We start from the raw sequence: 21,143 nt of genomic DNA, 5'->3' as shown, positions 1-21,143 counted from the left end.
TAATTTCTTAAGAAACATACATGAAGTATGTAAGTGTAAAGGGATATCATATGTGCAAGTTAATCTCAAAATGGTTCTGAAAAAAAAAACCAAAGTTATTATCTGTCCAGGGATAAGCCAGACAAGTAACAAACAGCTGGTTAATCTTGGCATAGTATATAAGGATTTCTTGTGTATTTTTATGTTGTTTTGTTTCCATTCTTTCAAAGTCAGGGAAGAGCTAAATTTGAGCCTAGAGTACATGGGATCACAGAATATTCAGTGGCAATGAGGAAAGTGTTGATGGTTCCTACTTCAGTGGTTTCCTTACTATTGGAAATAATTTGATTCATGTCCTTCTAAACTTAATTTGAAGGCAAAGTCTTGGCAAGTGTGTTACTGCCTGCCTTTGTATTCATTCCACCTTTGGAACATTACACGTTCAGGGAAGTCCATTCGTCATGGTACTCCCCCCTCCGCCCTGCTCCCAAACCCACATTTTGCTCTTTTTGCACAGTCTGCACCAGCTTGAGCCTTTTAATTTTTTAGTTAGTTCTGTCCCCTCTAGCATGTGCCAAATGTGGAAAGGAGAGCCAAATGCCCTCATTGGAGTCGCACACACAGTTGTCTTAGATACAAGATAATGTTGCCTAGTTTAAGTGCCATTGGAACAGGCAGTTTGGGTGTTTCAGTCACAGGTAGGTTTGGGCAATGTTATGGATGATATGTGATAGTTCTTTTTTTTTTTTTAAACAATTCTTGGTTTATATGGAGTTCAACGGCAGACTTTTAGGGCACTCTTCAGATTGTTGTCACCACCCCCCAAATGACTAAGTGGTCATGCTGCACCAGCTGATGTAGTTCTTAATGAGCCTGAGCATCTCATGAGTGCACCTGCAGTCTCTAGCATGGGCTGCAGCTAGTGGACTTCTGTTATTCCTTGGACCCTTCAGTTGTCTAACCCTATGAGGGCAACATGAAACTTGGTGGAGGCAACACAGTCTCTCTCAAGGAGCTGATGTGGTTCCTCACTTTTCCAGCCTCCTTTTAAGCTAGTTAAAAGGGGCATCGGAGTTGCAAAGGAGAGAGGGAACCTGTGCTTGCGGTAATCATGGTTGTGTGTGAGGCTTCCTGGCAATGTTTTAGCTGTCTCTATCACACATTCTACTGGAGACAGGTACTGCTAACAATAAGAAGTGGTAAGAAATCCTTTTGAGAGGCAGTGTAAATTGTAGGGTAGTGTAATGCATATACTTTCTAATATTAGAGCAAAATAAACTAGTACAGTGATTGTGACTCCCACTGCACAAAATTATCTCCCAAGGTACAAACGCTTATCTCGTTAGATCCAACATCCCTCACTTGCAGGAATGTGGTCCACACTTAGGTTCGTACGCAGTGAAATGACTTGTGTGAAATACTGCTATAGCAAAACCCCCAAACCAAATTACATATCCCAAAAAGGGAATCGCTTAAATATCTTACCACCATAGCCTGGAATAGTATACAGCTATTAGAAAGAAAGCATTCTGTATACTGACACAGATATCCTGAGTTAATTCTTCAGTGTAAAAGAAAAAGTTCAGGTGTGTAACTGGGGCCAAAGAAAGCTATCTTCATGAAAGAAAAGGAAAAACCTGGAAGATATATTTTAATTGTTTATATAATGCACCACTTTTGAAGAATACACACAGAATATTTTTTACTCAGTTCAGATCATGTGGGGCAGCCTTTCAAAGAGCAGGCGTCTTTTCACTGTCTTTCTAGGTTTTCATGTTCCAATCACATTATTACATACCATAAAATTTAAAAATAACCAAATCGAAATGAAAACAAAACACTCCAGTCCCATCCACACTTTTTGTAACATAACTGCGTGCTTTATTGAGATACACAGTAAAGCAGTAATATAATACAATAGTAAGGCATATATTTGGTGAAGTCTGATATGTTGTGAAAATGCAATAAAACTGAAGTTTAAAAAAATAATTAGTAAATGTTACAGTGTTGCTGTTAACACAATATGATACTCAAGTAAGAACTTGGTACCTGAAAACAATGACATAACATGCCTTGTGATGTTTATGCTTCAGTTACATTGATTATGAATTACAGTTTAACACTCGGTGGTTATAAAGAACACGACAGAATGTCCAAATTATGCTTAAAATGCAGCAATAAAGCTCTCAATTTTTAATTCAAATATTTTGACAGACTCACCCCAGAGCTAGTGTCTTAAAGATAAAACAAAAACAAGAAGATTAAAACAAGATTATGCATTCTATTTACCTCTGATTTCCAGAATGAAACTCAAACTTCTTAGTAGGATAGAACATAACCCCTTGTTTCAAATCTTGGTTAAAAAATCACTGCCTTGAGAAAAAGTCCAGCGTCACAAGAAGAAGAAATGCTAGACTAAAGCCAAATCTGCATGTGTGTTACTTTAGAGCTTTGGGGTTTTTTTTGTTTTTTTTTTTTGTTTTTTTTTTTGAAATTCGAGAAAATGGAGAAAGATGCTCATACAATAGACAAGTGGTGAAGCTGTGAAATCAGGGGTGCGCAAGTATCAGGAACACCCCAAAACCAAAGTGAGGTAGAAATAGCATGAGAAGCTGTGTTTGATGTTAATTATCATTAATAAAATAATGGACAGACTCACTCTCCAAAAGTTAATTACACTTGATGTCAGAGGTAACAGATTTGTAAAATAATAAGTCATAGGGTGACTTCTATTAAATGAATGAATTTAAAAAAATCTAAGAGTAATAAAATGACAAAGAGTTAAAGCTTTTTTTCCCCCCTAGCAGTCCTTAGCTTTTCCTCTCTTCTTTTTCCTGCTGTTTTTAAACAAGTTTTGCTTATTCATATGTTTAACCTACCTAATTCACCAGAGAATGGTGTGCAGTAGCTTTTGGTTTGCCTTCCCACTTGGGGGGAATTCCTTGCAGACAAAAGCAAAAGAGGGATACACAGTTGGGTTGCTATTTAGCCAGTAGTATAATGTGACAGGCTTACTGTCTTAAATGATTTCTGAAGGATTATTTTAAAGCAATTTATGTAGCATTAGGAAAGAAAGAAAAATAAATCACAACAGGGGAAAAAACCCCAAACCACAACAAAATCACTCACTTTCATTGGACTGAGAAGAGGGCAGACTAATGCAATTGTGATTGTACTGATCTAGATGCATGGTTATGAATATTCAGTCAATCCTTTGTCAAGGATTGCTCTCACAGGAATCAGCTGAGAATCCCAAGCCCTTTGGCCCTACCATCAACCTACTGCCTGGGAGCCTAAGTTTTGCCTTCTGCTTGGATGCTCTGTCTTCCACTGAGGCATCAGCAAGTGGAAATCCTGGCATTGCAGGCTGCAGGAAGTGGAATAGAGCAACCAAGGGATTATTCTAATATAAGAACATGTGTAGTCATTCGCATGTTCCTTTTTAAAAACAGTTTAGTTTTCTAGTAGGTGGCAAGTTTAAAAGGAGGGCCATCTGGAGGCCCAGACGATGTTAGAATGTGGTAGTCTTGTGCTGGCTTCAGGCTTCCGGAAAATTCACTGTAGACCAGGCAGGTAAGCCTGGGTGACTAGAAGCAATCTCTTTCCATTAGGAAGCAACAGGAACAGTTAAATTTGAAAAGCCCAGAGAAATTCCTCTTTTATCTATATACCTATAGTAGTTATATACTTATAGACATACAGATGTATCAAATGAAACTCTGCAGCCAGCCCCTCAGTCAGTAATTCTTAAAAAAAAATGTGGATTAGCTGGTTGGTGGTGTTAGAGAAAGTCCTATCTTCAATATGCAAGAAAAAAACAAAGCTATGAATTTTGTATATGGATGTCACGCTAAAAGGATGCAAAACAATACACTGCCTCAAAGATTGTGTGTGTGTGTGTGTGTGTGCGCGTCTGTGTGTGCACATACGTTTGTTTTTAGGGGTTTTTATAAACAACTTTTTTTTTATAAAGCACACTTTAGTTTACAATCTTTCTTTATAACTGTTATAAATTTTTTAAACAACCCAAAATGCGTTCCATATAAAGAAATGGCAAGTTATTTAGCTATCAAGATTTTACATGTAGTTTTCTTATAACTTTTTTTGTACAATTGCATAGACGTGTAAAACCTGCCATTGTTAACAAAACAATAACAGACTTAGAAACTACTGAAATCTACAGTATAGTACCACTACCCTTCACAAAAATATAGATTTTATTTCTTGTAAACTCTTACTGTCTAATCCTCTTTGTTGTATGAATATTATAAAAACCATGCGGGAATCGGGAGTTGTAAAACATTTATTCTGCTCCTTCTTCATCTGTCATGACTGAGACTAAGGACTCCATTGCTCTGCCCAAATCTCCTGCCATGTGGAAAAGGCTTCCTACATTGTGTCCTGGAAAACAAAGAGAAAGTCTTTACAAAGGGTACAAATGCTATGGTCCCGGCTTCTTGGTGTTTCTGGGTGAGGACAATACAGAAGCTGCATTGAGGATGTACAGAGCACGGCTTGATTTCCTCCAGTTGCCAAGAAGCAGCAAAGCCTTGTTAATGAAGCCATTACATGTTGTTAGTATCGTTTAATATTGGGCAGGTTACTGGTGTCAGTTGATTGAAAAAATATTCAAGTGCTCTTTTCATCCCAGTGTAGGTACAATATAACAAAATGGTTATAAGCATAAGATGCCTGTCATAACAGGGGTATCTCACGATGGGTTATACTTCTTCCACCTTGCTGTGACTACTACCTACCCCCACTCTCCCCACCATTACCTCAATATTGCTGCCACCTCCACTTGAGCACCATCACCACTGTTATTGTGGCTACCGTTGCTACCATAGATAACCTTCATGTCAAGGTTGTTTCAAGCCATTGGTGCACTTCTGAAGCTATGGTGATGGTGACTATTTTCTCTCTGCTATTGTTGGGGTTGGAAAATTCTTTAATTGCCCTTGTCAGAACCATGACCATTTGAATTGGGAAATTTCAGGAAAAAAAATCACGTTAATTCCCAAATTACTCTAGAGCCCAATTATAATATGACCCACAAGCAGTGCATGCATTTGGGTCTCCTATAAATCCATCTTGACTTACTTTGTAAATGATTAGGTAACTCTCAGGATACCTTTGCAATAATGTGGCATGATCTAGTAATAAACCCCAACACGGAAGCCAATGAATGTCCCTGGATACACAGCAGCAAGTGCTCTGAGCTTGATGGCACCCCTTTTCATATGGCTAATTTTAATTCCTGGACATTGCAATTCACTCCCATTATTCAAGTATTGCCTTTGGAACTGAAAATGCTTGACTAGGCTACTGCTACCTTGCCATGTATCAACCTCATGCATTCCCATAGTAACTATTAAAATCTCAATAAAAATTAAAGGCAGGCTAGGGTGCACATTCTGTTCTAATATTTATTTCCACACACAACAAAAATATGAGGGTTTAAAGAGAATTTGGGGGCAGGACCTTAAACACTGATGACACAAGATCAATTTAAGACTGATTCAACAATTTTACACTATTCAGGCATTTACATTAAGGTGGCCATGTTTGTAAATCTTTTTGAGATTAATTAGCGCCAGGAATTGCACTGAGCATTAATTACATTTAAAAAAATCACTTTGCATTTTGGTTGAGCCTGCAAATGGAGAAACTCTGAACAAAGCATATGTGTTCTTCAAGAAGTGGGCCACTAGCGTGACAGCTCTCAGTGCAGAACAGAATCCGTCTCTGGCTTCTCTGTGCTATAAACTCCCCAGGAGGCCACAGGGAGTCCTCTGCTGCTCCTTAAAGCTCAGACTCCATCCACAGAACCGAGCGCACCGGGTTGCAGAGCTTCCCTTGTGTCTATTTTTGACTGCCTGGCAATCCCGGGAAATCTGCACAATTACTCATGCATAATTGAAAATGCAGGAACTAACTGCAATTTTTTTTTTATTGCTAGCCATCTTGACAGCTATTAAGAAAACCAGTAAAAAACAGAACCCAAGAATTTCTAATCTGACACTCCCTAACCTAACACTTTCTCATGCCCCATATCTCACTAAAGTATAGTCCACCTGGTAGCTAGAAAATATATCATAAAATAAAGCAGGGGACAGCTCATTTGTTTTGTTAGCTTTGTGATGATCAAAAAGTGCCCTTTAAGACTGTGTGTTAGGGGATCTGGACTGCAGCTCAGTCGACACTAAAGTGAGCATACACACTCAAAGATAATAGGGCCAGGGTTACTTGTGTTCCTAGAAATGGTGTCCAGTTACTAGCTGGAAGGAGAAATCTTGAACCTCTCAAAAAGCTGAACTCCCAAGGCAATCTATTTAAAAACAGAACCTTGGTTCATTCTTAGTAGACCAAGCCTTTTGTACAAAATGTTGGGTGATTTGAACCTGTTGAGATTGTTAAATTTTACAAATGATTTCTTGTTGATCCTTATCCCCGCCCCCCCACACACACACAATTGTAACAGGAGTTTTTGTTAGGTCTAGAAGAAAATTTCTTTTTCACAAAATAAAACAGGGATAAAGAATTACCCTCAATCTACTGGAAACAGCAAACTGCACCTGTGACATGGATATAGAGTGTCCTGATTCTATTACCCATGTGTGTAAGGATCAGCATTACTGAGGCCATGAACTTTACCGGAAAGATTGTTTTTACAGTCAAAATTAAACTATCAGTGTAAGAAGCCCTGGAAAGTAGGCAGGACTCAGGCATCTGCAATTAGCTTCGGGCACAAGCTGACACTGTAGTGCATATATAGAAAGTATTAATTTAATCCATTTTCAGCAAGGATTATTGACCACAAAGGCACCATGCATTGAGCACTGGGGCACTTGTAATGTCTTTCCAAGTTGGCACTAACAGCAACATAATAGTCTCAGATGCCACCACTGCCTGAGGGAGATGTTTTCCATAGTGATTTGAACTGAGACTTTCTGGCAAAAATGCAAGATCTCAGTAACAATCTGATGTGTTCCCTTCCTCCCCATTGGCTCCTCTCTTTTGGAAAACCAAACCAAACCAAAACAAAAAACCCTCCTAAATAAGTTGTTAGGATTCCTTTGGTCAAAGAAGAGTGCAGTGCAAGTTGCACTTGTCTTCTCTGTGATTTAACCTTTGACAAAGAATCTGGTGTACTGTGCCTTTGGAGGATTTGTATAGAATTTAAAAAGTCATTCTTGTTTTTGATTCTCTGGCTTCTGGAAACTTATCTGACAGTAACCCACCTCAGGTAGTGAATTCACCAACTGCCTACATGACTTTTTAAAGTCTGTGTGATTTTTCTAACACAAGTGAAACATGTTCTGAGTAGTAAAACAATTTCAAGGGAGATATTTACACAGGAATGAACACAAGAGGCCTCATACAGGAAGTACATGAGTAAGGCCAATTGTCACGAGCATTCAATGGCTCACCAGATCAGATTTCCTGAGTTTCTATTTCCAGCTACCTACCAATTCCTCCCTGGGACCCCACAACCCAAAATGTGGGGAGAAAAAACTGGTATAGATGCCCTGAAGGATCACTAAAATCCTTCATCTTGCATGGTCTCAGTGTTGGCAGAAGTCTCCAGTATGACTCCTTATGTTTAAATGAATCAGTGACCACTCTAGTGGTCAGATTGCAATGGGTTAAGAGTTATCTCCTTAGAAGAACTCTATATTCTTTCACCCTGTCTCCCAAAACAGTACATGCACTTGCCATCCTATGCGAGAACTTATCCCTTCTATCACATTAAACTCTTGGTCAGATAATTCAATAATCAGACAAGATTCCTGGTAGAATATAGTAGATAATACTGCACCCCACCCCTTTCAAACCATAAGTAGTAATTCAGAAAAATTTGGACCATTCCAGCATTCCAAATCTTTTTACTTGGTTGTTCACTAGCCTCTTTGGCTCCAAATTGTCAATTTTATTAAAAATCTTACAAAGGGAAGTAGAGACAAGCCTCTCCAAGTGGAATTTTCAAATCCTGACTCTAATGTAGCAGGGTGTACTCCTTTCCTGCTCATTGATTCCTGTTTCCTTTTCTGTAAAATCTGGTTAAGAATAATACCTACCTCATAAGCTTGTCATGAAGATTACATGGCAAAAAGATGGTAAATGCTGCAAACAGTGCTTGGCACACAATAAATGCTTAAAATATGTTAGCAAAAATGGCAAAAGAGTATAGGAACCCAGAAAAAGGAAAACAAAAACAAAATGAAGATACCCTAGAAGAATAAAAACCAGGGGCACGGACAAAATAATCCTAGGGTCTTAGAAATGGAAGGAAGCTTGATGACTCATCAATTATGGTCAAGGCTAAATTTATTTTGACGACTGTGTTGCAAATGGTATAGATGATGAAGTGCAGGAGTGCCTCCTCCCCCCACCCCGGGCTTGTCGTCATGGTGATGGACAAGGGCGGGGAAAATTGGAGGACAGTTCCTCAAGAGGTGCAAGTAGAGAGGTGACTAGGGTCCTTAGAGGATGACACAATTGTAATACACACATGCGTGTGCACGCACACAGGTCTTATATAAACACTGAACACAGAAAGCTGGATGAGACAGACAGAAGCCATGCCCATGAACCTGAGTCTCACTGACCTCTCTCATTGGCTTCCCAGGGGTATTTCTTCCTTTAATCAGAAAGAGAGCAAGAGGCAGAGATATCAGAAAGGAAATTAAAAACATGCATAAATGTACAGTTTCATACCAACTTTTTCCTTTTAGCAAACAAACACTGAGATGAAATATAGTCCCTTCTGGGGGGAAAATAGAAACAAGCAAAGAAAAAAAACCAAGACACATCTAGTCACAAACCTTTATACACACTTCAAATCAGTGTAAAACAGTTAACACGATCTGTGAGCTATCATTTACAGAATAAATAGAGCTCATCCATTAGACTGAATGGACACTGGTGCAGAGTAGGAATCTGACTGATTTGGCACCGTTTTTTAAGTTGACTGTAGAACAGTTGCAAGCTTAAGTTTAGAAATCTCCAAATCTCTTCCTTCTTGATTTGACAAAGAGTGCGTTGAAACATAAATGGTAGTTGCCTTTGTGTGCCCAGAGTGTGTGCCCCCAAAACAAAGCAGAGCAGTACCTAGAGCCTAGGCTGTTCTTTTGGGAGAACGGATTCTTTTTGGTAGATGCTGAGTATGTTCATGATGGGACAGGGGGCATTTGAGAAAATAGACTTATGAAGGGAAGGCACTAAGACACACCAACACACAAGCCACAAAGCCAGATCTAAGAAACAGCTTTCAACTTCTTTCCCCATAACCAATCAATATCAGGAGCCTTTTGATTCAATGGGTGAAGACCAGCTGGCCTAGCTTTATAAAATCGTACATGTGTATGTATTTCTATTTGGTTGAACATTAGATTTCTATGATGAAGTGTTGTATGATAATAGTCCTAATTGTACAGAAATTTAGAATCCTCTGGCCATACCTCGTATGTCTCAGGAAGGCAATTTCCAGGTTTCAGTTTGAATTTAGCTGTGGAATACTTCCCAAGACAACCTTATAAGGAGTTCCAGTTTTTAGATAGATAAAAGCAGAGCTGGCAGACATTGTGTCATAGTACCATCCACCTCAGTGTATCCAAGAAAACTAAATCTCTCTAAATCAGTTTGGGAATTACTGATTCGGAACTACAATTACAAAACAAAGACTTCAGAAGTTCAAATTCAGGGTTCAAGCCTTCTAGTGTACATTTAAAGTCTTTCTAAATATAAAGTTTTCTTCCTTCCTTCCCCTCTCCCTTCGTTTGTTCTGTTTGAATTTTCTTAAATGAATTAGACATTTCTTAGGAATCTAAAAACTGCGCCTTCACTATGCAAGGTCTGGATATTCATGATGTTCCTCAAGCCAGAGTCCAGAGAGGAAAACAGGTACCGGCAGCTCAGCTGCGTGTGTCACCCAGGGCACATTTGTACCCAGTGACACAAAAAAGTGATGAGATGGCTATCAGCTTGTCCTTGAAGGCTCAAGTGCCAACTGAATCACTTTTTGCAATTGCTTTAGGAAGGGCCTCTTATTAATCTTGATATGTGATAGTCCTGCATCATGGTAGCAACATTCTTGCCCTACAAGATGGTTGGCTCCTGGACACCAGGACCATATGTTGCTCACCCACCTGTCTATCTCCAAATATGGGAGACTGTATCTAGATACCACTGATATGTGATTAATGCTGCTTGTACTGAACTGGTAAGTTAGGTCATGGCCACGGGTCCTACATTGTAAGTATCTTAGTCATGAACACTACCCTTTGATTGCTACTCTGTTCTGGAATGTAACTAGGACAGGTGTTTGGGACAGGCATTGTGGCTCAGTAGGTGAAGCCACCACCTGCAATACAGGAACCCCCTGTGAACACTGGTTCAAGTCCCAGCTGACCTACTTCTGAGTCAATTGTTGCTAATTTTCCTGGAAGGCAATAGAAGATGGTTCAAGTTCTTGGGCCCCTCTATTCCTCTGGGAGACCCAGATGGAATTCCAGGCTCCTGGTTTCAGTTGGTCCAGGCTCAACCATTGTTGTCATTTGGGAGTGAACCAGCTGACGAGAAATCTGTGTCTGTCTCTTTCCCTGGCTTTTGAATAAGTAAATAGAAGATCATTCAAATTAAACACTTTAATATTTCATTATGAAAAGAAAATTTAAATGGAAAGATTATGTGAAAGTCATAGGGGTGGGGGCAGAGACAGACAGAAGCTCTGTTCTCTGGTTCTCCAAATGGGTCATAATGGTCACGGCTGAGCCAGGCTGAAGCCAGGAGCTTAGAACTTCATGTAAGTCTCCCATATGAGAACACATGGGCAAGCACTTAGGAGATCTGCTGCTGCTATCCCAGGTGCATTAGCAGGGAGCTGTATTGCAAGTGGGGAGGTACGGATTTGAACCGGAGTCTGTATGCAATGCTGGGGTTACAGCATGGTGAATGGGCATCCGAGGAAGCAGTGCCAGACTCTCGAATAAATCTTAAGAAAAACAGAAAGCTTAGGATTGACAGTGTTGCTAGAAAGCTATATGATTTCATTTCAGAATTTAATTATGATTCCTAGGATGATTAAGACTATATATTTTAATCCCATACTGAGCCATATTCAAAGTTCAGTAGCAATCAGTCATTGATGAATACGTAACAGCAAACAATTTGTATTTTCAGGTAGGTCTTCAGAGGCCATATTTTATGTAATATGAACCTCCCAAACCATGCTCTGCCTAATGTTTTTTTAAAAAAATCCTCTAAACAAGTGAGTCCCCATGTGCTCAGCAGCACTGTACCAAATGGGTCCTGTTTCCATTTGAGTTTAAAACAAGCCACACTGTCTTTGATAGGATTGAAGTTTCTCACAAAACAGAGAATACATGGTAACAATATTTTTTCAAACTTCTTGACCAATGAATAAATGCATACGTATAAACATACATACAAGTGCCAGATAAGAGTTTTATTTCATAATTGCATTCTTTGGAAATGAGTTGGGGTGTCCATCTGGCAATGTGTTGTGTTGTCAGGAAATGAAAAGTGAAGTGTGCTGAGTGAGTCTTGAGTCTAAATAAAGGGCTTGGTGGGCTCTGGAGAATTCTAGCTTCCTCTGACAGCGTGAGCTTGAGATGACTGACTGTTAGGCCAGCGAGCAGAATCAGAACTGCTGGACATGACTGCTTCTGGGTCCCTTTAGTTCCTTTGACCTTAATTCACTGATCTGTGTTTTTTAAAGTTAAGGAAGAACTAGTCTCTGGGATTTCTTTTTGAAGTCAAAGAACATTCAGATGGCTACATTTTATAACAGTGAAACATGTAGGCTCTTTGGTAACCATGGATATACATGTATAAAATAATTTAAAAGATACTTTGTGGAGCTAAAAGTTGATAGGCACTGAAGCCTATGCTTGGATAAATGTAATGAGGCTGAAGGGATAGCAAAATAAGTCTTGAAAGCAGGGACTGCCGAATTTTGTCTATAAATGGGTCAGATAATAAACATTTTAGGTTTGTCAAGTCAGTCTTTGGCAATCAATTTAGAAATGTATTAGTTCTATAGGAACTACTGAATTTCACGACTATGCCTTTATGGCAAGAAAGTAACAGTAGATAACATGTAAATGAGTAAATGTGGGTACATTCCAATAAAATTTTATTAAAGTGACAGTGTGCTAGATTTGGCCCACGGACTACAGTCTGCGGGTTGCTGGTCCAAAAGAACAAGTGTTCTATGTCTTGTGGATGCAGACAGGAAACCGAACAGTGCTCAGGTGGCAGCACGGGCAGCGTTGGCCTTGGCTCCTTCTGCTGCTCTTCCACAAAAGAGCAATGGAGGAAGATCGGAGTGGCAAAAGATGGCTGGCTTTACAAAGCTGTCAGCTTGGTAAAGGAGGGACATTTGACAGAAGCTCTATGTGCTTACTTGAGAGGTGTTGGTGTGCAGGAACTAGGATGGCATGGGCTGATGGGGATGATACTAACGAGGCACAGGTCGGGAAACTAGAGATGGTCCAGGCAGCAGAAAGACAAAACACCACTTGCTGCTTTCTGGATTGTCTGACTGTACTAAGAGCTTATCTCATATCTTATTATTCATTAATCCGCATAAAAGAGCATCGTTTGGGAGAGGCCAAATCCATACCACTATGACAGTGATGCTTTTATCAACATACAGACAGTGCATATAAAATAACTTTTGTGAGGCCTATAATGAGCAGATTTGTGGACTAATTGCTTAAAGGGCTTATTCTTACACTATATTGTTTTTCCTATACAATAAAGGTAGAGGTTTAGAAAGCGTCTGAACAGATCATAACTTTTTTTTTACACTTTTACATACAGATATAGAGCTCAGCTGATGTTCAGTACATGAACTACACACTGCGCCACTCAGATCCTGTGAGTGGCTGTGAACAGTAGGCTCCATCTAGAGACTGAACAGGAAGCATAGAACCATCAGGCTCAAGGTACACAAGTCACACCTTGGAACACCCTGCAGCCTGGATTGCTCTGACACAGGAGAGTGTTGGTCATCAATTGATTACTGTGCGGAGGAGCATGTAACCCCTTTATTAAGTTGGATAGTAGTTTTGCAAGACCATGGAGATAAGATCAGAAGGCTGGCTATAAACCATAACTTAACTATTCTGGTTTTCTAGGTATTCCTTGTGGAAATGAAAGATAGGTATTAACTAACAACTCACTAAAATCCAACTCAAAATGAAGGGATAACATGTAGCATGAAATAATGTGCCTCCTTAGAGACTTTGGACCGATGCATCCATCTCATCTACCACCCTTTGAAAGGAGGTTTCTCTACAGGCAGTTCTCTAGTAGGGCTAAGTAAACCATGAGGTGGCAGTTGATAGCCCATTTCCCCCAAGTGTCAGACCTCTGGCTTTGACCTCTGTTTTCAGTTACACAGCTGTCAAACAGCTGCAGCAACAGTGAACTTCTTTTTTTGAACAAAACAGAAACATGGATGGCAGAGTCAGAACAAAACTATAATGTCCTGTGAGACGTTAGCAAGGCCTTGCCAGGAACGTCAACCAAAAATGTAAGTGTGGAAAGATACTCATCTAGGTAAGAACTGAGATCAGCTAGATAAGTTTGAAACCAGTCAATCAGAAAATGAATTTTTTACACGGCAACCAGTGGTTTATTTTTAAATAAATGAAACAGAGAAACACCATGCTATATGCAGCATGGAAAGTACTGTTTTCATGGAATTTTAGTTTCTAATCTGTGTGACTATACACATGTGATGTATACATATGGTATGGGTATATACATATGTATCTGTTACATAAACACATTTTGTTTTTATTACAGTCTGTGATATGTTTCTCTCACACGTATAATGGTTGAAACACATAGGAAGCTATTATGTGGCATATGAAAGGTGCTAAGGGCTCTTACATTAGGGAGAATATATCGTTATGATAAGATGCTCACAAACCTCTGTTTAGTATCAACCTATCTACCATCTGGCAGGATGCAGCAATAAAACCCAATTATCTTCCTTTCTCTTTATTTCTGGATGCCGTTCTTTGAAAATTAAACTAGCAAACATTGTTTTAGAGTATGCTGATAATTAACATATTTTTATAATGATTCAACTTTTTATCCATTTGATTTTGGAGAGGAAAAGGCCTAACTTAACAGCAAGCAGCAAAATCAGAAAAAATGCCAGGTTGAGCATCACAGAAAGATTGGTCCAGCACCTTACATGCTCTGGTTATGCTTTTTTTTTTTTGGTTGATTTCTTTGCTTTTTCTCTCCACCCAAGAAGAATAGTTTTCTTAAGGTACTAGGATACAATTAAGTATAAACACAGTTAATAGAATTGATGCGAGATAAGGCCTCGGTATCCCATATCAGAGAATCTAAATCAGCACTTAGGTGATATTTTTCAGCAAACTCTTATTAGGCAGATACAGTCGGAGCAGTCTGAATAGTCATTTTCAAATAAGTACATCAGTATCAACCACACAAATTCAACATCAGAGATGCTGGCTGCAGATGCCAGCTCAAAACGGTGTGTTCCATACCAGCACTTCCACACTCGGCCTTCCTGACTCTTGGGGATGGATGCACGGAAAGGCTGCATAAGATTCTGCCTGAAAGCTAGTTCAAGTGGACCAGGGACCCAGGTGCAAAGAGGCAGGAGTGCCCAGGAGGAAGCTCAGCCGTGGGCCATGCTATCCCCTTTTCTCTGCTATACTCTTGTTTTGACAGGGAAGAAACAGCAAGGGTACCAACAGAATAGCCCCAAGGTCCTGCCTGTCATTAAAGTGCAGTTCCAGTGGCTACAGTCTTCAAGAGACAGTTCAGCGGCCAATGAAATGTATCTAGATGTGGGACCAAAAGTCCTCACCCTACGGGGAACTGTGGAATTTCAAAGATGACACTTTGTGCCTGAGGTTAACTTCTTCCTAACTAATGGGGAGCTTCTAGGATTCGTTCATGCCTTAGACAGCACCATTACAGCAATCATATGACTGCATTCGAATTTGAACTTCTTTGGGGTTCTAACCACAAGAACCTTGAAGACATATGACTTTGTGAGTCATGATACTTAGGGAGAAGAAAGAGCTAAACTAGGACGGGAATGGGGGTGGGGGTTGAGCGGAGTAAAGACAGGTAACATTTATGTCTGTTAAAATCAACACATCATAGGTGCTCAGCACTGACAAGAAGGCTGGCGCAGACATTTAAAATTAGCTTCCCCTGATGGTTTCTTAGCAATGTTCTAACAGAACATTATTGCTTTTAATGTGCCCTGCACAACACTCACTTGCACATCAAATAGCTAGGAAACGGCCATTTCCAACTGACACTGAACAACAAGGAAAACACACTACTTAAAACACCGTCTTTGTTGTCCTCGTGGAGAGAAACAAACAGCCCAGATTTTCTGCTGCCCTGTTCCCCAAGCAGCCCATTAGGTGTGCCAATCACTGGCCACAACACCTTGTGTTTTCCCCTTTGCTGTGTCCAGGCCTTCCTTCTATTTGGTCACAGGTGACCACTACCATTCCTTTTATGCACTGAAGGGAGGTGGGCCAGAGCAATAAACCTACATAAATGCTGGGGAAATTCAGTAGGGTAAATGTTGTTTTCATGGAGGACACAAATTCAAAAGTAACGGGGGTGAAGTGACTTAACATTAATGGAATTCAACATAGCCTACACCAGAAAGTCAGTCTTTAGTTTTCTAACCACGGTCCCAAATTTATAGCATCTCGGCAGCTGTTGACTTCCATTTGGAGACTATGCCCACAGCTGGCTATGGAAGCATCTGCCTAATCCCAGGAAGTCCTTTCTACATACTGGAACTTACCTCTTGAGCTAGGGAAGGAGTTGTTAAGTTGCTCCATCACCTCTTCTAACCCTGTGCTTGTGTCCTGGGGAGGACTGAGAAGATCTTCCTCACCTTAAGGAAAGTAAACACAAATACATTAAGTAAAACGTATTTGAGAAAAGGGCCATGGTCACCAGCATCAATTCATTGTACTTGCTCACAAATAACAGATTTTTAAAACTTCACAAAGCTTAATAGTTAGGGAACATTTCCCTAAAGGAAAGAATCCCACATGGTAAATTATCATCATTGATCTGAGAAAAAAAGTTAGATTATGATAAGACTGACAAGTCTTTTTTTTATGTAAACAAATGTGAAACTTGTTTCTGTATAAACCAACCATTGCACATTTATGTGTTTCCTCAATACAAAAGGATATAAGAATATAACATTTTAAATAAACTTCACAAAGGGAAGAAGGGAGTAGACACCAATACATTTTTTTTTCTCACTTTCCCTTGACATTTAGCGAAAGAGACAAAACAGAACTCAAGTGCTTACAAAAAATTCCATGGCACTAGAAAAATTCATATGTGACCTATAGAGGTTATAAAATATTCACATTCTAAGTACTGTAGATCCAGGGTATGCAGGAGGGTAATGTTTCTTCCTTCTTTGTTACTCAATACAATTTAATTTATCATGATGCTATTTGGAGGTTTTATAGAAGGGATACTTGTTCTAAAAGTGTGTTTATGTGAGGAGGAAATGATGATTTGGGAGCAAGAAAATTTAGCTATGGATGAGCTATTCTTACAGACTGTGAGGGTCTGCTTCTCTAGTTTATCAACATAGTGAAGAAACAAACCTTTTGGGGTAGGATTTTGAGCTAGTAGCTAACACATCTGTGCCCTGTACCGGAGCAGCTATGTTCATCTCCCCACTCTGGTTTCCTACTGACACAGCCCCTAGGAAGTGATGCTTGAGGTAGTTGGCCTCCTGCCATCCACACAGGAGACTTGCCTTCATGGCTGCTGGCTTTGTGCCCGTCTAGTTCTGTTTGCTGGGGCATTTAGGAGAGTGAACCAGTGGATGGGAAAGGAAGCTAGTTTGAGTTTCTTCCTTCCCTCCTCTCAAATAAGCAAACCCAGAATGAAAGGAAATATATCTCAAGTGGTATTGCCATGAGGGAGGGAAGTTTCTTAGCATAAACAAAATTAATTTGAACCTGTCCTTTGAAATTAATTTTTTATAGCAATCTTCCATTAGTGAAAATAACTTCTTTTCAAGCTCTATTTATCCAGCACATTATCACTTCTGTTTAAAACAAAGCCTTGTTTCAGCAAGTCAACGATAATAAACCTGCTTTAAAGGACAATATTAAGCTCACAAGGAACTTGTAAATGACTTTACACCTGCCTACCATTTTCTTTAGTCTATGGCACTGGGCATTCCATTAATGATCACAGTCCTGTCTTTATGGGTACATTTCATGCTGGCAGTTTCAAGCATAAAATAAAAGGATCATTCATGTCAAAGCTAACTATTCAAATATCCTAAGTGGATGTGAGGCTCATTAGAATGTATGGCGAGGATCACAGGGAAGACAAGAAGCCTCTGGATCTCTGAGTCTCATGCCAACATAACACAGGAAATCCCCTTGAAATCCCAAGGGCAGGAAATAAATGCTGAATAATTAGGGTCACCAAGTAGAAAAGGAAGAGTTACAATCATTCCGTCAGTCACTCAATCTCTCTTCACACACACATTTATGCTTTTTGGAAAGACAAAGTAAAATTTAGTATTTTCTTTATCCCTATTTCCCTGCAGTTTGAAACCTGCATTTTCTGGTAAAGATGGAATGCATAAAACACCACCGGGGGCCTGATACTGCAGGCCTGATTCCACCTCCGGTCCATTACTGATGCAAATTTCTGCTAAATTGGGCAACAAGCATTTTTAATGGCAGTATGTCCAGTATAGTCACAGCATGTGTTGCAGAATAAATCAAAACCAACAGGGACACTCGAGGATCGATGTTAATATTTCTGACAGCTTAATTTTATCTTAGTGGAGCTCTAGGAACTCAGTTGCACCGGGTTAAGATTTAGACACAGTTCAATGAAGTGTTTTGCCATTTCTGCCCCTGAATTATTTGAAAGATCCAATTATAAAATATGAGCCTAACAATGTCCTCCAAGTTCAGCTTTCTATATAACCTATGATCTGGGAGACTGAAATATGAGTGTCCAAGTACAAATGTAAAATTGTGTTCCTTTCATGGAAAGCGTTGAGATCAGTGGTCACTATGTCCATGCAGACATTCCTAAGCGCCTATTACATCCTAGGGCTACGTAAACAGAAAGCAGCAATCTTGCTTTTTACTATTTTTAATATTTCTTAAGATGGTTCCAACAGATTTTTTTTAAAGTTATTTTTTAAAGACAGAACTTCCCTCCATTGGTTTTCTCTCCAAATGGCTGCAATGGCTAGCTTAATTTGAGTCTCCTATGTGTTTGGTATGGACCCAAACACTTGGGCCATCTTTGTCCTTTCCCATGTTCTTAACAGAGAGCTGAACTGGAAGCTGAACAGGCAGGATTTGAACTGGCACCCATATGAGATTCATCACGATTGGCAGCATTGCCCACAATCCCATAGCGCCAGCACATAATGTATCATATATATGTAGACACTTTATATGTAAACTCTCTATATTCATCTTCTTGAAAGGCACAGTGACAGAGTGAATGAGAGAAATAACGCCCTTCAGCTGGCTAACTCCCCAAATGTGCACAATTGCTAGAGCTGGGCCAACCTGAAGCCAGGAGCCTAGAACTCCATCCAGGCTTCCCAAGTGGGTGGCAGGAACCCAGTCACTTCATGCAATCACCCAATTACCAGCTGTCTCCCAGAAAACATTAGCAGGAAAGTAGGTTGGAATCAGAGTGGGTCTTGAATCTGGCACTAAGATAAGGGATAGAGGTATCCCAAAAAGCAGATTAGCCCTCTGTGTCACAATACCTGCCCCTAACTCATCTTTTGAAGTGAAATCAGATTTATCATCTGTATGCATGAGGTGAATTAAATAAGAAATTTGAAATGTCTAATATTTTCCATTAGGTTACACACTGGAGAAGTTAAAACAACTAAATGAAACCTCTAGTTGAAGTAACCCCATTGTGCTATCTGCTACGGAGCTAGAATCTTTAAATACTTTTAAAAAGAGTCATAGAAATTTAAAACCAGTACCATTTACTTATTATGGAAACATTTTTCCAAAGCTAGCTATATGTCAGGTGCCATTCTGGGTGCTGGGGTTATAGCAATAAACCAACAGCACCCCCTACCTATAGGCAATTAAAAATCTCATGGAGGTACATAGGTTAAATAAATAAACATGTGACATAGGCATGTCAGATAATGATAAAGACTCCACAGAGAGGGTGAGCCAAGAGTAAGGGAAAGTCTGGGAATCACTCCTTTGGGGAGAAATGCTCTAGACAGAGGGAACAGCAAATATAGATGCTCAAAAGCCAGTGTGACTGGCCTGCTCCAAATGCAGCAAGTGGAAAGCTACCAATGGACAGTAGAGTTGCCCAGATTTGCGAGAGGTGCATTTCATTGGCCTAGGAATTTGGACTTGTTCATGTGGGCTGCATTGGACAATAGAATGCAAGCAGACAGGACATGAGTAGACGCCTGCAATGTTACTGAGTGTCAGTTGGTGCCCTTGCACTTCTATGGCGAAGAAGCACATGATTTATGTAGCCTACAGGCCCAGGGAAGATGAGAGCTTCTTGCACCAGGACTCAGCTCACAAGCTGGGTTCAAGCAGACCTAAGCTAGAGCAAAAGTCCAGCCGACCCATAAATGCATGAACGAGACAGACACAATTTGAGAATTAGGTATTAGAGAGCAATAGGCTGTTTTTATAAGACCAAAAGTTACTGTCTCATCATATATTGGGTAGCTATCTATACATGCTAACAGGTAAGCTCAAGCTGTTCCTGACACCGGTGACCATTTGCATACCTGCATAAATATCACCTTTCATTTATTTCAACAAGAAAATACTTAATGGCTCCCAAATGTGCACAGAAAGATCTGGGCCAGCTCTTACCCGCTGCACCACAAGGCTCACTGTGTCCTCAAACAACGTGTTGCGAGAGGCTGAAAGACTGTAAACTTAGGTAATAGCCCAGTATTAGCTCTTAAAATATGGGTATTGTGATCCCTCTTTGTTATTTTTTTTCTTTTCCAAGATTTTTTTTTTTTTTAGCTATTTCTAGCTCTGTGAAATATGTCATTGGTATTTTCATGGGGATTGCATGCACTTTCTAAACTGCTTTGGACAGCATGGACATGTTCATTATAATCTTTGAATCAATGAACACGATGGTTTACACCGTTTCCTGCCTTTTTATTCACTTGTGGTTTGCAATCATGATAGAGGTCTGTCACTACCTTGGATAAATTGTTTCCAAGGTATTTGACTTTTTTGTAACTATTATGAATGGGGCTGTTTTACACATCCTCTCTCACCAAACAAATTTATGTATAAGAATGCTGGTGATTTTTGGTGCCGGTTTTCCATTCTATAAATATTGTGAATTCTCCAATAAGTTCTAATAGTCTCTGGGGTGAAGTGTTTTGGTTCTCTACTGATAGAATCATGTCATCTGCAAACAGGGATGATTTTGTTTCGTCATTTCCAAATTGTATCCCCTTTCTTTCTCTTGCCTGATGGTTCTGGATAAAACTTCCAGAAATGTACTGAGTGGCTGAGCAATGTTTCCAGCTTTCCCCCCACTCAGTATAATGCTAGCTGTGGGCTTGTTATATATAGTATTTATTATGTTCAAGTATGTTCCCTTTATTCCTAAAGTTTTTTTTTAATCATAAAGTGGTTTTGTATTCTATCAAGTGCTTTGTCCGCATCTATTGTGATAAAAACATTTAACTGGCATATGAAAAGCCAATTCCTGAGGAGAGTGCAGTGGCCTAGCGGCTAGCTTCCTCGCCTTGCATGCACTGGGATCCCATATGGGCAGCAGTTTGTGTCCTGTAGGATGGGAACATCCAGGTGCTTTCTTGTGGCCTGGAAAAGCATTAGAGGACAGCCCAAGGCCTTGGGACCCTGCACCGTGTGGGAGACTTGGAAGAGGTTCCTGGCATCGGATAGGCTCAGCTCCAGCCATTGTGGCCACTAGGGGAGTGGATCAGTGGATGGAGGATCTTCCTGTCTGTCTGTCCTACTCTGAACATCTGACTTTCCAATAAAAATAAATAAATCTTTTCTTTTTAAAGCCATCTCTATATCCTTAGAATAAATCACACTTGGTCATTGCAGATG

General features: G+C 39.9%; 1 protein-coding gene across 8 annotated transcripts in view; it reads right to left on the bottom strand.

Annotated features, from left to right (window-relative positions):
* Nucleotides 1-1,837: 1,837 nt before the first annotated feature.
* DMD (dystrophin) overlaps nucleotides 1,838-21,143 on the bottom strand; it is a 1,921,612-nt gene continuing 1,902,306 nt past the window's right edge. For 5 of the 8 annotated variants that reach the window (XM_041000029.1, XM_041000033.1, XM_041000038.1 and 2 more), the window contains 2 exons: nucleotides 15,827-15,919; nucleotides 1,838-4,380 (listed from right to left, as the gene is read on the bottom strand). In XM_041000029.1, coding sequence (XP_040855963.1) covers nucleotides 4,283-4,380; nucleotides 15,827-15,919 — 191 coding nt within the window. In that variant the 3' untranslated portion in view covers nucleotides 1,838-4,282. Of the gene's footprint in view, nucleotides 4,381-8,588; nucleotides 8,621-15,826; nucleotides 15,920-21,143 lie in introns of all 8 variants that reach the window. The other 3 variants (XM_041000021.1, XM_041000056.1, XM_041000062.1) reach the window with 1 other exon arrangement.

This window comes from Ochotona curzoniae, unplaced genomic scaffold (genome assembly GCF_017591425.1).
Source record: "Ochotona curzoniae isolate NIBS_2020 unplaced genomic scaffold, NIBS_Ocur_1.0 contig_1274, whole genome shotgun sequence".
Classification (NCBI taxonomy): Eukaryota; Metazoa; Chordata; class Mammalia; order Lagomorpha; family Ochotonidae; genus Ochotona; species Ochotona curzoniae.
The sequence above is the reverse complement of the archived record's forward strand: the minus strand, read 5'-3'. Positions and strand labels throughout refer to the sequence as shown.